The following is a 20,477-nucleotide window of genomic DNA, read 5'->3' as shown; positions in this document are numbered from 1 at the left end:
ACTTAAGTAATGAAAATTCGATTTTACATCACGCTTCAACTGCAGCTGCTTCTAGTATTTCCTGCAAACAATTTCCAGAAACTCCCAATACCTATGAAACGTTCAATATACATGGTCAATGCTTGAGCTGTAGGTTCCATGAAGAGTACTCTCTCTGACCTCTGCTACGACCTTTGTAAAAGCAGTTGTGCCATTTACCAGAGTGTAAATCCTTACAGACAAGTTGAACCTGTTCTTTTTGGCAAGAAGCCCTTTAGCTGAATACACAGAGTGGATTTATTATTAAAGAGGAATGAAGAGACAACTCTTGCACAACAGACGTGCTTAGCACGCAGCTAAATATAATCTTACTTTCAAAATATTCAAAAAGCACTTAAATAAACAAATCTTATTCACATTACATCATGGCTTCTTGGTAGCCAAGTGAAAAGAGCTACTTGAAATCTGAATATCTGATTTTCCATAAACTGACAAGCAATTTATTTTCTATTGTAAAGAGACTCTTCAGCCAACGTAGTACAGGTGGTGATTACCTGAAGGCTTTCAAAGAAAAGGGGTGTGGGGGTGTAAGCAAAGAGAAATATGAAGAAAAAAGAAGGAAACAATCTATGGCAGTGGTTCTTAACTTCTGGAATACAGGGATCATACTTCATCACTTGGAGTCTGGGAGCCACGGGGTGCAGGGGAAGGCGAGCTTTATTTACCTAAATCTGTCCCTCGCGGCAACAACCACTAGCATCCAATGGATACTCTCCAGACGCCATGTCCGTGCTGTATTCTCACTGAGGTCTATGAATTATCCTGTAAGACCATGGGAGTCTCCATAGATATTGTCTCGGGATGAGAGAAGTGATGGCTGAGAGACATGACAGAACTTGATAAAGTTGCTCCGCATGTGGTCAATTTTGTCAAGCAGATGGAAAATATATAAACCAAAGCAGTCCCAGTGTGCATGCGCGGCAACCGCCTTTCTGCACCAATCAACATCTCCTCAGAGATGCATTGACGCAATGCACCTCTATGTAAAGTGTGGAGACCGTACACATTTGTACTGCAATGTTCGCATGACCAAACCCAGGAAGTCCCTATAATGGCTGTCACTCTGACTTAGACCACATGTAAAACACAAAAACTCAGAAAAGGCAGAGTTTGTATTGTTGAGGCTGCAGGGACAGGTTCTCTGTCCCAGAAACACTACATTGAGCTAAAGTGGTTGTGGTGCATATAGTGTCTTGAATACAAATGTTTGGATAATTCACTGTATATTTCTTTATTTCATACAGTGTCGAAATGTTTCTCTGCTTTGAACTATATGTTTGCAATATTGGCAATAAAATATAAATTACGGGGGAGGGAAACAATTATCGTATGTTAAGAAATATCTGTGTCACTTTAACAGTAGATTATCCCACTACACTGCTATGGAACAAGATAGTATATTATCCATACCGCTAAGTTATTTAAGTTACACAAAGCAGGTATTTGATTTAAAACAAAAATCACTTATGCCTTTAAATAAGACTCAAGATAGCACAGTATTTTTGAAAAATTAAACATTTAGATTTTTTGTTTCAGTTGTATTTTCTGGACAGAATTGTTTTTATAACCCAATGGGAATCATTTTGCTGAATTTGCAAATTTGAAAGATTGTTTTAATAACATAACTGGAACATAAGTGAGGATTCAATGAAATTACAGTTGGTACATTAACCAACTGAGTCATTTTAATGACTGTACACAGCGAACTAATGATTTTCACGAGCTCAAGATTTTTACATTCGTTATGTGATCAGTATACAATGTTTAACAAACCGTTTCATTATGTGTATCCTTCCTAAAATACATCACAATGTTAGCTCTACAAAAGCAAACAGAAAATTGATGACAGACTGATTTGAATAATTTGATCCAGCGTGTGCTTATATGAACAACACAGAAAAATAGTCTCTTTAGTCTCTTTCACAAAGCTATATTCTTCTGAGATATCTGCTTTCAAACCCTACATCAATAGTACAGATCATTACACAGAATTCTGAAATCTTAATGGCAAAGTGATACATCAAGAGCTGCACCCTTTATTGCTACAATAACCAGACAAAGGAGAAAAGGATTCGTTTTCTTGCCTTAGAAATATTGGATTGAGGGATTGCTCAGATATCTATAACATAAAAGGGTTATTATTAGAAAATATTAAAAACCGATGTATGGCCAGGTGCAGAACTACTTTTTATGCTATTTTGTCTACAGCTGCTCTTATTTTCCAATCTAACCAAGTAAGAAGATCCTGACAATACCATGAGCACTGGACTCACAAAACACATGATGTCACTGCTTTACAATGATTTACTGCTCGTTTTTTCCAGGTGAAGTAACATTAGTAAGCTCTGTCTTATAAATTCTCAATACAGTGGGTGTATGATCACTTCTATGGACGTTAAATAAAGCATTCTCTGCCCCCATGGATTAGTGCACTGGTTTGTAAACAATTTATGCCTGGGAACAATTTGAAACATGAAAAGATAGAATGTGATACCACACAGACGAAATGTAAGGTGCTGGGTGCAGCCCTTCGGAAATCCCACATGTCCAGGACCAGGACCAGAGTACCAGGAGGAGTATAGTTCATTAACACAAATAAAGGGACACTATAGTCACAGCTTAATGTAGTTGTTCTGGTAAGTATAATAGCTCCCATCAGGCATTTTCATGTAAACACTGCCTTTTCAGAGGAAAGCTAAATTTTACATTGCCCATAGGGACACTTCCAAGTGGCCACTCAGATGGCTACTGAAAGGGGCTTCCTGGCCCAGGGCTGCACAGAAAGCAGCTCTGCATGGAGACGCTGAATTTTCCTCATAGAGATGCATTGATTCGATGCATCTCTATACGGAGGTCCTGATTGGCCAAAACAGCATTTGGCCCCGCCCCATGCCGGTTTTAGCCAATTTAATGCGTTCCCTATGGTGGGTTAAACACTATAGGGTCAGGAATACATGTTTGTGTTCCTGGCCCTATAGTGATCGTTTAAGTCTACAAGACATTATATGAACAATACTGTGCAGTACAAGCCACTGGTGCTACATAGAAACAACAACTTGTGTGCTATGAGCCCACCCTCTGCCATAAAGTTTAACATGAGAGGAAAGCTTGGGTCCCATTTACTGTTACTCTGCAGAGTAACATTTGTGTCTTACTACATCAGGAGGTGTGGGGGTAAGGCTGCATAAAGAGAAACAAAAAGTGATTTGACTCCTAAATTGCAGAGAACGGAGCAGTGAGAGGGGGCATGATCTATACACCAAAACTGCTTCATTAAGCTAAAGTTGTTTTGATGCCTATAGTGTCCCTTTAATTTTGTTAAGAATTCTGTCTGCATAATGTAGGCCCTTTTATACGTTTACGTTCACACCATAAACATAGCCAATAACGTCTATTGAAATAAGGTGATTTTTATTTTATTTTTAACTTTTTTTCTCTCTCTTAACGGTGACTTGGACTTCTAACATATTTAACATTAAAAGCACTAGTATTAGTTTGTTTGGCGTGAAAATTTATTGAAAGAAATGCTGAGCCAAGGTGCTGTTGAAGAGAGAATATTGTCCCTGTTAAGAGTGTAGAAGTTGCGATGATTATTTTTATCATTCTAATTCTTTAAAAATGTTGTGTCTAAAATCTGTCAAAACAAGAAGAGAATGTTATACCTGATGGACATTTTGTTTTCTTTCCACCTGATTGCACATGTAGGAAAACTGCTCTGAAAGTGGTAGAATGCTTGTGGCCAGGATAGTTATTCTACAGCTAGAGCTATTAAACAGTGTGGCAAAACACAATCACAGCCAAGCTCTGCACAGCTCACCGGCCAGTGAAGTAGTTAAAACCTGGATCAAGGTTCATCTAGCAGTCACATATGGTTAACTTTATAATAATGTAAAGTCTGCCCTGTTCCCGTGCAATCAGGTCATCTGTTATGAAGTATTGAACGATAAAACCGTGACAGTCAGCATTTCTCAATTAGCTCAATTAACCCCTTACAAACCATTGACGGAATAATGCTGCCATAACATACAGAGCTTTAAACATCATTTCATATTGAGAATTCTGACTTATCAACGTAGCTGAGAAAGGGATGGTTTCTGGGTGCCAGGGAGTCGTTTTTTTGTGTGACATTGCACTTAAATGTTTGACGAAAAAACTAACACAAACAGGAGGATGGTGCCAATATTCTATTAGTGACATAACGACTATACTGAGCAGTAATGGTTATGTTGCTTAGGCCGCGTCTTTAAGGGGTTAAAATTTTATGAGATTCCAGTCACTAGACATGAATAAAACAGCACTTTTAATCGAATTGCCCTGGTGTGAGAGGTACACGTGAAAATAGACACTGACTGCGTACACCTTTTGATTTTTCCAATTAATCCCCCATTCGCAGCTAAAAACGTTGCATATCCTGTTATCTATGCTCTCTCTTTCTGCTTCTTTGTGTAGATCGGACAAAGTGGCGTCCTTAGATTCTCTTTGAAACCTTGATTCACGTAACAATGTATGAAGTTCATTCATCCCAGTTCACACAATCCAGCTTAAAAATTTGTATTATGAGGGATACACGTTTTTATTTTATTGTATTTTTCTTTTACAATTTTTAAAAAAGTTGTAAAAAACAAATAAGACACTGGTTGAAGAACTTTAGTGAGAAAAGGTGGGAGGGGAACAGCGCTACAGTACTGATCACAAGGGGGAAAAAAAGCTGCACACCTGAAAGGAAGGGCTACCCTCAAACCCTTCAGAAAATGGAGAAAACAAAAAACAACAAATACAGGGTGCGCTGGATAAAATAAACGAAAACGATAACACAAAAAGGAAAGTCTCTATAGGTACAGTGTAGACCTTGAGTAAATGTAAAATATAAAACAGAGTAAAAATATTATATTAAAGTATTTTGTTACTACCTTTTACTTTGGGTTAGTTCATTTACTTAATATGCTGCTGTTTTATCCTGGCTGATCTTTTTATCATCATTTTTAACAAGATCCAGTACTGCAAAAGAAATCCCTGGTGGGGATTATTCCACCTACGCTTGGTTCATAGAGCAGTGTGGCTGCTCTGAACACTGTAAGTACGTTTCTTTTTATCACTTTGTCATTTTTACATATGGAAAACACTATGGGCCCTCTCTTGTGATTTTATTTTTCATAAGACCGGCACTACAAGCATCACTAGAGGAATATCCTACACGTGGGGAGTTTAAATACCACTGTATGCTGTTTTACTCAGAGCTGGTTATAGCTCTCTAAATTGTAAGTTGGCACTCTTAGGACCTCTGTGTTGTCTGTTGTTGCAGTACTACCTACGTTATTGCACCATTGGGTTTTTTTCTTTTATATATTTTATATGCTGACGTCTGTCTCAGAAGTTTTAAAGAATCGTGTGGAGACTCCAATTGCCCAGTTATATCCTACATGTGGGGAGTATCAAATACCACTGTAAGCTGTTTTACCTAGAGCTGGGCTTAGCTCTAAAAATTGTAAGTTGGCATTTCTCTACGTCTGTGTTGTTCGTGATCCTCTCTACCATACGGTTTTGCACTATTGGTCCCCCCCTTCTCTGCTTTTGTGTTTCATATCCAACCACTGCGATTCCAAAGCGAGAACAGAAGAACATTTACTCAAGGTCTACACTGTACCTATAGAGACTTTCCTTTTTGTGTTATCGTTTTCGTTTATTTTATCCAGCGCACCCTGTATTTGTTGTTTACTGGTTGAAGAACTTACCTAAAAATTCAGCTTGAAAAGGAATAGTTATTATAACGTATTAAACCTTTAGGCATTGTATCACTACAGTTTAACACAGGACTCGACAAATCCCAGGTGCCAGGTCGCCATGGTGACTAGCCATTCAACACTGCTTGCACCGATGCAAGTGATGTAACGTGCAGTGGCAGAACAACAGGTGTCACCGAGTTCGTGAGTGCGACCAGGCCCTCTGTGTTCCGCCTGTCACAGTTGACCCAAGAGCTGGCCACCTTAGGGCTCCCCCGAGGCAGGCAGCTATGAGCAAAGAGATGGGCAGCGAGGGAGCTGTAATCTTCCTGTTCATTTTGCTCTGCTTCCTCACGCGCCCTGCTGTGATGCCGGGAGCCAATATATGACTTCACTCTCAAACCCAGCATCACTAAATGGCGTGCAAGGAAGCAGAGCAAGAAGAGATTACAGGATCATAGCAGCTCTACTGGATCCCAGGTAAATGATCTACTTCAAAGGTAAGTTAGACGCAAATTAAAATGAAACAAATAAATTGCTAGTGTGCGCGTGTGTGTGTGTGAGCGAGAGTGTCTGTCAATATTGGTACTTTAAAGGGACACTACAGCTTAATGTAATGGTTCTGGTGTCTATTGCATGTCCCTCCAGGCTTCTTAATGTAAACACTGCCTTATCTAGTGGCAGTCACTCAGACGACCATTAGAGGTGCAGCAATGGCATTCAGCATCTCCACACTCTGCATGGAGGCTCTAATTGTTCCCCATAGAGATGCATTGATTCTAAGCATCTCCATGAAAAGATGCGGATTGGCGCAGCACAGTGTTTTGCCACACATGCGCAATAGCCTCCCAATGCTTTTCTATGCTTACCAAGATTGATTATCTCAGCCATTGAAGCAGAGTTAGCCACAGCGAGATCTGTGCGGAGTGTGAAAGAAAGGTGAGTTTAAAACACCTTTTTACTTTGATCTCAGGGGGGCTAGTGACCTAAATAATTAATTTAACACTATCATGTCAGAAATACATTCATACATTGTTCCTTTAATTCTAAAAATACAAGGCCTGCTCATGGCCACAAAAAGCCAAATTAAAAAAGCTGATATACTGCATAAAACATCTGTTGTGTCACATCAGAATATATTCATAATCTGCATAAGTTAAATGCCCATGATGATTGGTGCTAGTCTTCTTTATGTGTAAATTTAAGATGCGCCACCGATATGGGATGTTGCAGATGTGTCTTTAAACGTAAAGCTTTGTTAGTTCAAACATTTTTTTAAAAATGGCTCCTCGATTCAAAGCAAATTATCAAGCCTTAGTTTACCAGTTATTCAAACATGACATAGTGCACTTTTACACACTGTGCTAGAAAGTATATACAGGACAAGTAAAGCTCCTGTTTTTTTTGTTTAAATCTATAAAACAATAGTACATATGTATCAGCTACTGCTACTAAGTCATCATTATGGGATGGCATTTGGCATAGTGTCACTTAAACCGACATGTTACATATGGAAGTAATTTGCTGGCGTGACATGTTGTAGGGTTGGATCTCTATCTGGCCTTATTTCTTTATCCTCTGAGGATAAGAGTTAGTATTATTGAATATCACACTTTAACAAAAAACACTCATACAGTCAATGGTCGTTCTATTTTTATTATATTATGTGAAGTAACGGACTCACCGGGGGCGGGGCCTGGCTGCCAAACTGAATGGTCGCATGCAGAGTAAGCGCTTAGAGAATCGCAGAAATTACCCTAAAATCTGTATTTTCAGAGCTAACAAACGGCAATCCATGAGCTGGAGTTAGCCCAAAATCAACTCTGCTCCAGCCCAAAGCTTTACAGGCGCCCGACAAGCAGTTTGAGCCCGTACCGCTACTGAGGCCTACCTGGAGGTGAGAGTGCGGAAGAAGCGGCCATTCTCCGCGCTACCTCTCTGGCTAGAACAAGCTGACGAAGTACGGGACCCCGCCCCCCCCGCCGGTGGGGGTTATCCCGGCCCCATCAGCTCAGCCAAACTTACTGGTCGCTGGTGGATCTGTGGCCAGGCACATGCACAAGCAGTGGCATAAAGCATGCTCTCTCAGCCGACCCAAGATGGCGGACACCAGACAGAGCTAATCCTAATGAAACTCTACTTACTCTTTGAAGCATTCTGGCGAAAGCTCGAGCAGAGGGAAAGAGGGGGAACTCTTCTACACCACTCACCTCCTGCAGCTCAGCGGTCCCAGCGGTTACATGCTTTACTCGATCTGCACTTCCGTACCCATGCTGATGTTGCAACCAATCGTATGCCACCACTGTTTTTAAAACTGCACGCTTTTATGTGGTCACATCCTACATTATGTCGAAGCAACCCAGGACTTATCTCCGCTAGTAACATTACACAGGCAGATTTACCCAGCTTTCTTTAGGACACATATATCGTGTATGCCCACCATGTATAAACCCTAGCAGCACACTAAGCCTAACGTGTTTTCTTAATGTTGATCCTAATGGTTAACCACGGATGCCACTCTCTACCACACGGTACTTAGCCTAAACTACGTAACTCTCACGTAACACAGTCTTACCTTATACATATACTATATTTCACTACTGCGTTAAACCAGTTATGTTACGCTTGTCCATAAAACACAAACTGTGCAATTACTCATGCTATGTACGCTGTTGTGGCGTTTGCTGATGCTGTGTATCTACCTGCACAACAAAAATACAAAAAAAAATTGACTCACCATTTTGATGCCGGTGGAAAACGTAACTGTTTTTAATGGCTTGGGTTTTTCGATCTGCATTTCTATCTGGCTGGACTTGCCTTTGTGCTGAGCCAACACAATGGATGCAGGAAGGTGAGAAGTCTCCTGTATTATTAAAGAGAGAGATAGAGCACACCATAGTTAAACATCAAACACATTCTAGGATAATACACAGCATTTGTTTCCTGAATACGTTTATCAAAATGCAGGCAATTCTTTCACCACAAACACTATTAAAAGCTTAAGTTCGTTCATTTCAGAAAAACAAAAGAGGGGAAAGAGGCTAATCTAATTTAGAATGCATTAAAATGCCTTCTTATTAGATTTCACCTGAAGCCATTTGCACTTTACAAAGAATTCACTGTTATTAGGGCTTGAGTTCATGTTTTGTTGTTTTTTTTTGGTTTGTTTTTTCAAAGATTTTGGACTTCAACATAGAACATAAAAATTGTGATGTTAAAGAAGGCAAGTCAACTCGGTATACACCTTGATCGATATGGAAAGAAGTGTCACAATACATTATCAAACACCGAGAGATAGGAATAATATGGGATTCTCGCCACGGTGGAAGAATAGCTTAGAATCTTATGATTAACTGAGTAACAAAATACAACTACCTCTATATTTACCTAGATGTCTATCTCTAGATAGATAGACGGACAGACAACACCAAGAGTAGCTCCACATTTCCCACTGATTGTCTAGAAGACCTCCTACCATCCTCAATGACTTTGTCACTTCAACAGGTGTCTAACCAAACATTTGGGAATTAACCAGACATCTAGTGAAGGGTTGCCATAAGCCTTTCCATTGATTAATTTATTTTTATTATTTATTTTTTTACTGCTGGTTGACAAATAGAGTATGACATCTTTGCTCAGACAACGAGCAACTTGGGAAGGAACACATAGAACACAAAACTAGATCATTTAAATAAATAAAATAAAAAAAAAACAACTACACAATACTTATCTCTGGCTTGTCTCCAAGTTTATTTGATATGCTTGCCTCTTATGTGAGTTTACCAATACTAATTCAATTAATACTATATTTCACATTTATTATCATGACCTTCAAAAAGCAAACCGAGATCAAATAGTTCAGTGAGAGTAATATACAAGTACACTAATGTAAAGAGCAAGTTTAAAACAAGAGCTCAGATTTCTGACTTATAAAACAAAATTCTATATTTTCTAAGGGGAAAAACGCAAGTCTTCTTTTTACATTTATACATCTGTGCCTCTTTAAAAATGCTGTGTCAAACGGGCTGATGCAACAATCCTAGACAGCATTTTCTGGATGCCTAAACCGGCTCAGGCCCCGGGCGCAGCATCTATGGACCTCATAGTGCGGTTCCAGAGTGGGCAAGACAAGGCCGCAGTTCTCAACGCTATGCGGGGTCACTCCCCATATGCCTTTGAAGGCATAGGCGTGACCTTCTATGCCGACCTCTTGGGGGGCACCATGGCATGACAGAAAACCCTTACAACCATTTACCGCCCTCCTGCGCGCACGCAACATACCATATCAGTGGCGCATGTCACACACCCGGACGGTGCTCCATGGAGAAGCCAAATAACCCATCAGGAAGCTACAGGAGGCAAGGTCGCTTCTGGGAACATTGGGACTCCCGCCAGACTCTATGTCCTTCAAGACCGCAACCTGCCACAGCAACCCATGCCTGAGATTCAGCAACGGTTGCCCCATTTGTGCAACTGGGGCCCACCCAGGACACTTATGCAGCAGTCACTACCTGAATTTCGGGACACTGCCCACTGAAACTGGCCCTCCATATCACCTAATAATTAATTCTTGGTTGCTTCAGTTATATGATGTTACTTAACCTGTTGACTAGCAATGACCAACGGATATAGCACAACCTCAGCATCAGTACAAACGTGAGCCTAAGCCACCTCCCTCGTACCGTAAACTTACCTCAGGGCACTAGTAGAATTGGTGTTAGTTACAAAGTTCGATTCTACCCCCAAACAAGCGTCCCAGAATACCAAACACGCACAGATAACTACTTTTCACCTGCCAAATTTGAATATTCACGGTAGTTTAAATGTCAACCGACGACTACGAACCTACATAGTACTTGTATTGTCACTTCCCAATACTGGGACTCCGTTAACATGAAGTATAAGCTCTGTCTTATAATAACTATTCTCGGAAAAACACAGTGGGAGCTATTTAGGAGGCTTGGTGCTTAAAGGGGTGTTTGATGAGACATTTTGTGGTTGTTAAGAAGGGAGAAGGTCACCATCCAAGGCCGTTCCGGGCTGATTTACAGAATGCACTAATACTGTGCACAGTCTCAGAGAAGATGAAGACTGAGGGGCAATACTTCAACATGCATCTGTAACCAAATGGACAATATTATGCCCACTTCCATTAATTGTTTCAGGAATGTGTGGGTGAATTGACGTATGTATGAAAGTTAGTCTATACTTTGACAATAATAAAGGTTTTAGTTTGATGGAGTACCTGGTAGGGACTGATGACAATGTTTGCTCTGCTTTGTGAACAAATCATATTGCGCTGCTCTGTAGATAAATTGTGGTTATTTAAAAGTGTGTACCAAAACAAAAGTTTTTTTTTTTTTTTTTAAAAGCTTGCAATCCTTCAATCATGCAGTAACCAAAGAAAACTGTCTGAGCCATTTCAGGGTCAAACATGGAAACTTTTTGCCATCATAAAACATGGGTAAGGTTTTTTCTTGTGACGGAGCATCACCAAGGACTGTAGCTGCTTGGCATATACATCAATCCTCCAACCGACTTACAAATCAGCGGGGCAACATGAGTGCAGTACGGCCTCCATATAGGCCAAAAAGACGTTTGTGTAAATCTGCTCAGGAATGCCTCTAATGTACCAAGATTTCAAGTAGCTCCACGGTAAGTTACAGAGGGAATATACAACATTTAAGGTGGACTTCTCTCTTTCCACAATAACACTGCAGCTCTTTTCAAAACAGGTTTAAAATCAAGAAATTAAAAATTCCTCAACGGAATCGGACACTATCGAGGCCTTGGGCGCCATGACTAGTACGCTGAAGACTGCGGACAAGGTAAGGCTCTATATATATATATATATATATATGCTTTTTTAGTAGTGGTTTTATGCCCGGAACACTTGCTTCTCATGTCATTGACTCATGTCAATGAGGAAAGGCGGATCATTTAATTCACTATCCAAGCTTACGCAAGTAGCGCCCTCTTGAAGTGCATGGTTAAAGAAATCATGAATGACTGCAGGACCCACTATCCACCCTGAATATAGCTCCTCCTTTGATTAAATTGGGGTCTAAGAGTGACCTTTGCAGATTATGGCTTTGCCCTTCACTGGAAAAGCAGGAATATACTTCCAATAGCATCAATGTAATAATCAAAACAAATCAAAGATCTCACTCAAGCATCTTACGACAGCTACTTTCAGGAGAAAATAGTAATATGATAGATCAAAATGTCAGCACTTTCGGGCCAACCACAGGTCAATATTTTTAATAAAGCATGATGTGTTAAGCCTTCTAAAATGAAGAGGAAATATCTGTTAGTAATTCTATATGGATCAATTAAAAAGGGATTTTCAAGTAGCTTCACAAACTCAAATGATAAAAAACATAATGAAATATATTCTAAATAAATAATTTGGAAAGAAAACACAGAAATAACCAAATAACTGTATACCTTGAAATAAATTTCAAAGATAGGCAAATGCATGCGTTGAGAAATTATAAGCACAATCTTCTATCGTGTGCTAGGATTTATGTTATTGATCGTTTACTTTTATTAGGGTTTCCAATTCCATGTCCCTATAATAGCACAGAGTGTTCAGTTCACCTATTGATTGTAACTAATATATTTATCAAGGATTAGACATATATTAATATGCAGCAAATGTGTATTCCTGACACTATAGTTCTATAATCGCTGTTTAGGTGGCTAACCCCCCTTACTTCGGGTTAGAAGGGTGATTTGCTCACCTTTTTCCAGCACAGTACAGTGCTCCTTGAGTCTAGACCCACCCCGATCTACCTTCTTGGCTGGCATCATCAGAATTGTTGATCTCAGCCAATCACAATGCTTTCCCATAGGAAAGCATTAGATAGACTGAGATAGTCAATTCTGAAGATCTCAGTCAAGAACAGGGGGTCGGAGGGCAGAGCCAAACACCACCTTGACCAAACAGCATCTCCTCCTAGAGATGCATTGAGCCAATGCATCTCTATGAGGAAAGTTCAGCATCTCAATGCAAAAAGTCAGTGTTTACATTTAAAAAAGCCTGTAGGGACCGACTATACTCACCAGAACAAATACAATAAGCTGTAGTTGTTCTGGTGACGATAGAGTTTGGAAGTGCAAAAAGAATGAAGAAAGCAGTCACTTCAGTACACTAGCTTCCCAAATCGGCTCTTTCCTTAGCACCAATAAAATGGGTAGAGGAGGTCAAATAATTAAATTAGCATGTGTCTGTGTGGATGTCTATGTATGTATGTGTGTATGTATGTGTATCTATTTGTGTGTGTTGGCTGTATGCATATGAAGGATTGTACAGGCAGGTTGCTAGCCATTTACAGATGTATGCATGTCTACGTGTGTAAGTGTGTGACTATAACCGAGTGTGTGTGAACATTCTGCCAGTATTCTGAGTTTTTGGCTCTGGCTACTAAACTCTGCACACATTTACCAGGCTTTGACAGAACAGATATATATTGAATAAAAAAATATTTTAACCTAATGTTAGCAAAACAATCTTTTATTTAGCTATTCGAGGTGACAAAAACAAGTTGCTGCTTCATGATTTATGAGATGTGGGGACATGAACCGTGTGCTCCTCTGACATCAGACCCTGACCAGGCAAGCTTGTAGTGACGGCTGTTTTTGCAAATTGCTGCATATGTAAGAAACTATGATCTATGCATGAAACATAAGTGGTTATGGTGCCCAGAGTGTTGCTTTAAGCTGCATTAAATGATATCTGCTAGACATAAATGGCTGTTTTAAATATTCTATTATAATGTCTTTAATATTAAAACACATACATCTCTTTTTTTGCATTTGCAATTCTAGAAACCACAGGTGCTTCATCTAACAGACCCCAAGCCTTTTGCTCCCTGTCTAAGCACCAATGTCTAGGTTTCTCTGTAAATGTGCAATAATAAAGAACATGATATGGAGCGGAGAGCCCAGGGCACATAAAGGGAACGCTCTTGTTATTAGCTATATAAGGTATTTATTTCAGGGCCACCAGCAGAGGACGCAGGGAAAGAGATACGGTCACAAAAGAGTCATTGTCCTAATTCATTAATGTGCAGAAAGCTTTTTACATGGTACAGTGGAGCCTACTGGAACGGGTAATTGTGAAATGGATAGAACCGCGAAATGAAGAAATGGTCTCTGTACTATTTTTATTGTGTAAATAAATGATCTGACTTCCCAGCAGCTAATGCACCTTAAATCAATTGAAAGAAAAGAAAATGTTATGGTCAAGCATAAAGGCACATTGTAAGCTGCATTCTCCCCATTTCCATTCAAATGTTTTCCTTTTTTTTTTCTTGCTTTTAAATACAACGGAACGCATGCGTTTCACAGCGCGATCATGTGACGCGGAAGTGTTTTTTTAGCCGCGCGTCACATGATCATTTTATAATATGTATTTTAAGCTCATTAAACCCTCGTTTTATAATTTAAATGTATGTACTTACCTCATATGACCCATATGCACAATAATTTATGTCCTATTCAGTATTTTTATCTGTATTTCTATACTATGCTACTCATGATGGCATATTGGTGGGATTTTCAAAATTCCAAACATGATTGTAACTTATATAAACCATTGTATGTCAGGTGTGCCCCTCTTTTTACTATTATCTACTTGAAGAAGCTCTTGAGGCGAAACGCGTTTAGATATTAATTTTATTACCTTATAATAAAGAAATTATTTTGGCGTAAAATACTTTATAGCCATTTTCTTCTTTTTTTTCTTTTCTTCGCCTGACTACACATATATTTCCAATCTGACAAGAAGCCTAAAGAATCCTTAGGTGGGGATTATACCACCCAAGCGCTTTCATTGAGCAGTACAAGTCTGCTCTATATACTGTGAGTAGTATATTTATATTTTATTTATACCTCCTAACCACCATACAGAGAGCACTATATATTTTATCTTTTCCCTGGGTCGGATAATATCAACTTGGACGTCGAATCTGAGCCAGATACTCGCCAATCAAATATTACTCCGCATACCCTTGAGTGGGGGTCATTCCACTTCACGTGTGCCATACCAGAGCTAGGTTTCAGCTCTGAAAAGTGTGAGTAAGATTATTTTCATTTTGCATACCACCTTTATTCATCTATATACTGTGCCATTGGAGTTCCTTTTGTTTTTTTCTCCACATATTTACTCTACTGGATTTCAAGCACTCTACTGTGAAGACATACTCTTTTTTACATTTCAGGATTCCTGTTCTTACACATGGCATCTACCATTATGGACTTATGATAAGTGTTTTGGACCTTTGCCAACTATTTATTTTATAATTTATTCTACATCACTGTACTATTTTATACATTTGATATGTTTTATTGTATATCTTAGGCGCAACCTTTTTCTGTTTTGCTCTGTATCTTTTCTTACCATTAGGGGATTATAGGGGGCTCCCCTTTGAGGATTGCAGCCTTATTATCATTACCTTTTTGTGTGGCAACCTAGCGCTGATTTCTCTCTCTCTATTTTTCTTTTAAATACAAACCTTCTGCAAGATAGTGATCCTGTTGCAGATAAATGTGCTTTGTCTTTAGCTCACACGGTAACAATGTACGGTAAGCAGAATTTGCTGTTCTGCAAGTTACAGGATTGGGTTGTTCAACGAACCTAGACTCTGAAAAGCCTGTAAAAGTATCCCAGATACAGGAGATCGGGGAGGACTAGAAACCCACCGTCTATATACTGTGTATGTTTAAGACCTGGGGGCACGAAAACGACAATGTAAAAAAACAGTGAATTCAACTCCTAAGTCAAGTCTCTACTGACGTCAATGCAAGATTTAAAAAAAAAAAAAAAAAGAAGAAGAAGAAGAACAGTCACTACTTTGGAATTTGCATCACTGAATAAAACAATTAAAATAACCTATAACGTGTGTTAATCTTTTTCTTATGGGCATGTGTTAATTTATTTTTTAAAGAGATTCTTCATTTTCTTTCAAATTTATATTAAAAATTTACATTCATTTAACATTATAAGTACTGACAAGGCACAGCCAGGGCATACAATGCAAATGAAGAGAAGGAATAGAAACATTGTTTAATTACTCCTCCTCTCTGTATGCTGACTGCCAGGTGCAAAGGACAGAGCGTATAACAATGATTGACAGGGAGCATCCAGCTGCAGGTTAAAGAGTGGTGAATTCCTACATTTAATTTTATTTTTCACACCTCACAAGTATGTATGTTAAATATAGGGATAAGTAAACAAAATATTAAAAATCCTGGCAAATGATAGCTACACTTTAACTGAAGAAATCTGAGCTATTTTGTGCATGGCTAAATTACCAAGCATATTTAACAATAGATAAGGGAGTTTTCAATGGAGCGAGGTAATCAATGATTACAAGGATTACATTTTATGTTCATAGGTTGAAGCCGTACAGCTGTAAAGCAGGCTAGTCTAGAACCAGAACTCCAAAGACAGGGATCTTAAATGCTGGGAAACACGCAGGTCCTATTTTTTGACATGTAAACTTCCATGTATGCATATTTATTTATGTTAAACTCTTTAGGGTGGAGGGAATTCAAAAACGAAGGGCATGTTAAAATAAATAATTATTGTATTATTTAAAAATATATTAAGTAAATAACGAGTAATATTTGACAAATCCACTTGCATATAGGCACTGGAAGAGACGCTTTACCATATCATGTCATTAATGCCGGCTTGTTTGCCTTTATTGGCCAAACATACCTTATTATATTTTTAAATTAAATTGGCGAAGGAAGTATCACTCAAACAAATAAAGAGTTATAAATGAGACCTCGCAGGCACATAATAAAGTGTTATAAATGAGACCTCGCAGGCACATACCAGCTGATCCAGAAGTTCTTGCTTATTTTTCCTTTTTAACATCTGTTGTAGTTGTTCCTCTTTTTGCAGATGCATTTTCCTCTGTTCATTTTCTTGCTTCTCGAATTCCAAAGCTTCCTCCAGTTCCTCCTGCTCCCTAGTCTATATGGAACAAGCATAAAACAGTATTTTTACATGCACCTATCAGGCAAGTATGGTGGCACTTTACAAAGCATAAAATGTTATCTGTACAGCATGCCAACGAAAATTGCCAAAAGTATATATACATATTTATGTTTTAAATACTCTTAAACAAGGACCATGCCAGAAAAGAAAATAAAGCTGCGCTTAGTGTATAGCAAGCATGTCAAACTTGCGCCCCACAACGAATATATTTGCGGCCCGCCTGTTCTATGGCCGCTTTGTGCTGTGGCTGCAACCAGTCGCAAGACAGTAAAGATATTCCCTGTCTGATTCTTGTCTTTCTTCCCACTGCCACAAGAGTGCAGAGTGGCTGTATGTCTGCAGAGCAAGCCAGCCACTCCCCCTTCCCTCCTGCTCGCAGTGCCAGCCTCTCCCCCTTCCCTCCTGCTCGCAGTGCCAGCCACTCCCCCTTCCCTCCTGCTCACAGTGCCAGCCACTCCCCCTTCCCTCCTGCTCACAGTGCCAGCCACTCCCCCTTCCCTCCTGCTCACAGTGCCAGCCACTCCCCCTTCCCTCCAGCTCGCAGTGCCAGCCACTCCCCCTTCCCTCCAGCTCGCAGTGCCAGCCACTCCCCCTTCCCTCCAGCTCGCAGTGCCAGCCACTCCCCCTTCCCTCCAGCTCGCAGTGCCAGCCACTCCCCCTTCCCTCCAGCTCGCAGTGCCAGACACTCACCCTTCCCTCCTGCTCGCAGTGCCAGACACTCCCCCTTCCCTCCTGCTCGCAGTGCCAGACACTCCCCCTTCCCTCCTGCTCGCAGTGCCAGACACTCCCCCTTCCCTCCTGCTCGCAGTGCCAGCCACAACCCCTTCCCCTCCTGCTCGCAGTGCCAGCCACTCCCCTTTCCCTCCAGCTCGCAGTGCCAGCCACTCCCCCTTCCCTCCAGCTCGCAGTGCCAGCCACTCCCCCTTCCCTCCAGCTCGCACTGCCAGCCACTCCCCCTTCCCTCCAGCTCGCAGTGCCAGCCACTCCACCTTCCCTCCTGCTCGCAATGCCAGACACTCCCCCTTCCCTCCTGCTCGCAGTGCCAGACACTCCCCCTTCCCTCCTGCTCGCAGTGCCAGACACTCCCCCTTCCCTCCTGCTCGCAGTGCCAGACACTCCCCCTTCCCTCCTGCTCGCAGTGCCAGACACTCCCCCTTCCCTCCTGCTCGCAGTGCCAGACACTCCCCCTTCCCTCCTGCTCGCAGTGCCAGACACAACCCCTTCCCCTCCTGCTCGCAGTGCCAGCCACTCCCCTTTCCCTCCTGCTCGCAGTGCCAGCCACTCCCCTTTCCCTCCAGCTCGCAGTGCCAGCCACTCCCCCTTTCCTCCAGCTCGCACTGCCAGCCACTCCCCCTTCCCTCCAGCTCGCACTGCCAGCCACTCCACCTTCCCTCCAGCTCACAGTGCCAGCCACTCCACCTTCCCTCCTGCTCGCAGTGCCAGACACTCCCCCTTCCCTCCTGCTCGCAGTCCAGACACTCCCCCTTCCCTCCTGCTCGCAGTGCCAGACACTCCCCCTTCCCTCCTGCTCGCAGTGCCAGACACTCCCCCTTCCCTCCTGTTCACAGGGCATACAGGGCTAGCAAAACTTCACTTTAGCATGACAGACAAGATATAAAGGCAAGAAAATATACAATGCACACAGGATATATAAAATAAATGTACAGGGTGGTTAAATTAAATATAAATTATGCTGTTCAGGATAGAGTCTTAGTGTGGTCTTCCAGAAGGCTACCTTGCTTATTGCAGACAATCAGCTGATGGAGCTCAGACTTTTTTACAGCAGTATTGGGGCTTGACAGTTTTGAAATCAGGCTTTGCTTATTGCAGACGATCAGCTGATAAAGCACTGACTTTCTTACAGCAGTATTGGGGCTTGATAAGAGATGGTAACCAGGAAACCAAGAGAATGTTTAATGAGTCCACCAAGGAGATTAAATTGGAGAGTGGGCAAAATTATATGCACAAATATAAAAGTGTTTTATAAATTGACTGTTGGTTAATAATACACACACACACAAAAATAGACTGATTGTACTAGACAAGCGACTGGTTAGGCAGAAGCATGGGCAGTTGATGAGGGTTTCTTCTCATAACTTTTATCCTGAAAAAAATAATTATTGTTAAATATTAAACCATTTACAACTTCCTTAGACCTAAAAAATGGATGTAAAATCCATTCCTGGATCAAGTAGCCAAAAAGCACAACAAAACATACAATTGCAAACTAACCATTTTAACCTTGTTTTTTTGGATTGTTTCCTTATTATTATTTTTGTACAAATCGATTTTTCTTCTTGTGTCCTCAATATCCACATTGTTGGTCAGGTTGTATACTGCAGAGGAAAGGCAAGGAAGAAAACCATACAAATGATTCAAGGAACACTTCGCAAAAAATAAGCATTATCCCTCCATTAACAAATAAACAGGTACAAATAGCGGCGGCTGTTCCATTGACTCTGAAAATATCAATCTTGATAATGTTTGTGCAATCCAATGCTTCTCATATGCAATTTACAAACAATTTCAGAAAACTGCCCGCTCTTTAATCGAACAGCTCATAATTCCCACTGATGGATTTAACTCGGCAGTACGTCAGTCCTGCTCACCCTCTGTACACACTCTCTCTAGAATATTGTCTTATTGCACTTAATGTCATGTCCATCACTCAAACAGAATCTGCATAACCCAACGAGCTCTGAGGCGCTGTCACTTCTCTGGAAATTACACTGCTAGCATCACAAAGCTCCTAGGACTTTTTTTTTTTTCATGTAATGATCATTTTTGACGTTTTTAAATTGATATTAAATATTTTGCAGTTGCCACATGCCATACACTTCTGCACTGGCAATACCCCATTGCACCGAAGGAGGAGAAATAGCAACTATGGGAAAGATTTACTAAAGTGCTGTGTTCTGAAAGATAGGTCAAAGTACCAAAATGATATAATCACCATGGAAACCAGCAGGCACGTCCCATGAGTGATCCTACCCCTCTTATATCTTTTCAGTACTTTTTAAAACTTTGATATATCTCCCCTTGCCTTTATTATGCTTCCTCCCGGTCATTGATTAGCTTTGCTTCCATCCAAATGTTTGATGAGCCTTTCTTTGGTGACTGATTGATGCAAAAGCGTTTTTTTTTTTATCACTTTTAAGCAGACATAACCCAATGAAATCATGCAATTTTTGTCATTGGAGGGATATCTTTGTCTTTAGTCTTTGCAAGCCCTCCCCTTCTAACCCCGCCCAGACTTTCTATGGCTGTCCAATCACAGATTTCCCAATGCAGCTCAATGAATAGTCTTTGCAAGGCAGGTGCTCTGGGCAATTGATGCCTCTTGGGTTTAGCTCCACTAAGCTAATCAAACCAGTAAGTAACAGGATCGGTTGTCTGATTGGCAGCCAGGGAGGTGTAACAAGGTTAATTTGTAAAAGTGTCAATTTCCATTGAAATCTGCACGTTATCTTAAAAAAATAAAAAAAGGAGAGGACACACTCTTCACACATAAAGCACTTCAGCAAGCTAAAATGTTTTAGGTGTTTCGAGTATCATTTAAAGGACAGAGGTTATGACAATTACTGACGGGAAACCAAGATGGAGGTACTCAACTTCACGACAGATATAAACACACCAGGAAGAATTTTCACATTTACTTTTATTTTTCAAATCACACAAATACATGTCTGTAAACTATATGGAATAGT

General features: G+C 40.5%; 1 protein-coding gene across 1 annotated transcript in view; it reads right to left on the bottom strand.

The window, feature by feature from the left end:
* The window catches only part of MNAT1 (MNAT1 component of CDK activating kinase), a 112,560-nt gene that overhangs the window by 73,856 nt on the left and 18,227 nt on the right, over positions 1-20,477 (bottom strand). The window contains exons 4-6 of the mRNA XM_063440434.1: positions 19,003-19,106; positions 16,606-16,746; positions 8,497-8,622 (exon numbers count right to left, since the gene is read on the bottom strand). Of these exons, the coding sequence (XP_063296504.1) occupies positions 8,497-8,622; positions 16,606-16,746; positions 19,003-19,106 (371 nt within the window). The remainder of the gene's footprint in view (positions 1-8,496; positions 8,623-16,605; positions 16,747-19,002; positions 19,107-20,477) is intronic.

Source organism: Pelobates fuscus, chromosome 13 (assembly GCF_036172605.1).
Source record: "Pelobates fuscus isolate aPelFus1 chromosome 13, aPelFus1.pri, whole genome shotgun sequence".
Taxonomy (NCBI): domain Eukaryota; kingdom Metazoa; phylum Chordata; class Amphibia; order Anura; family Pelobatidae; genus Pelobates; species Pelobates fuscus.
The sequence above is the reverse complement of the archived record's forward strand: the minus strand, read 5'-3'. Positions and strand labels throughout refer to the sequence as shown.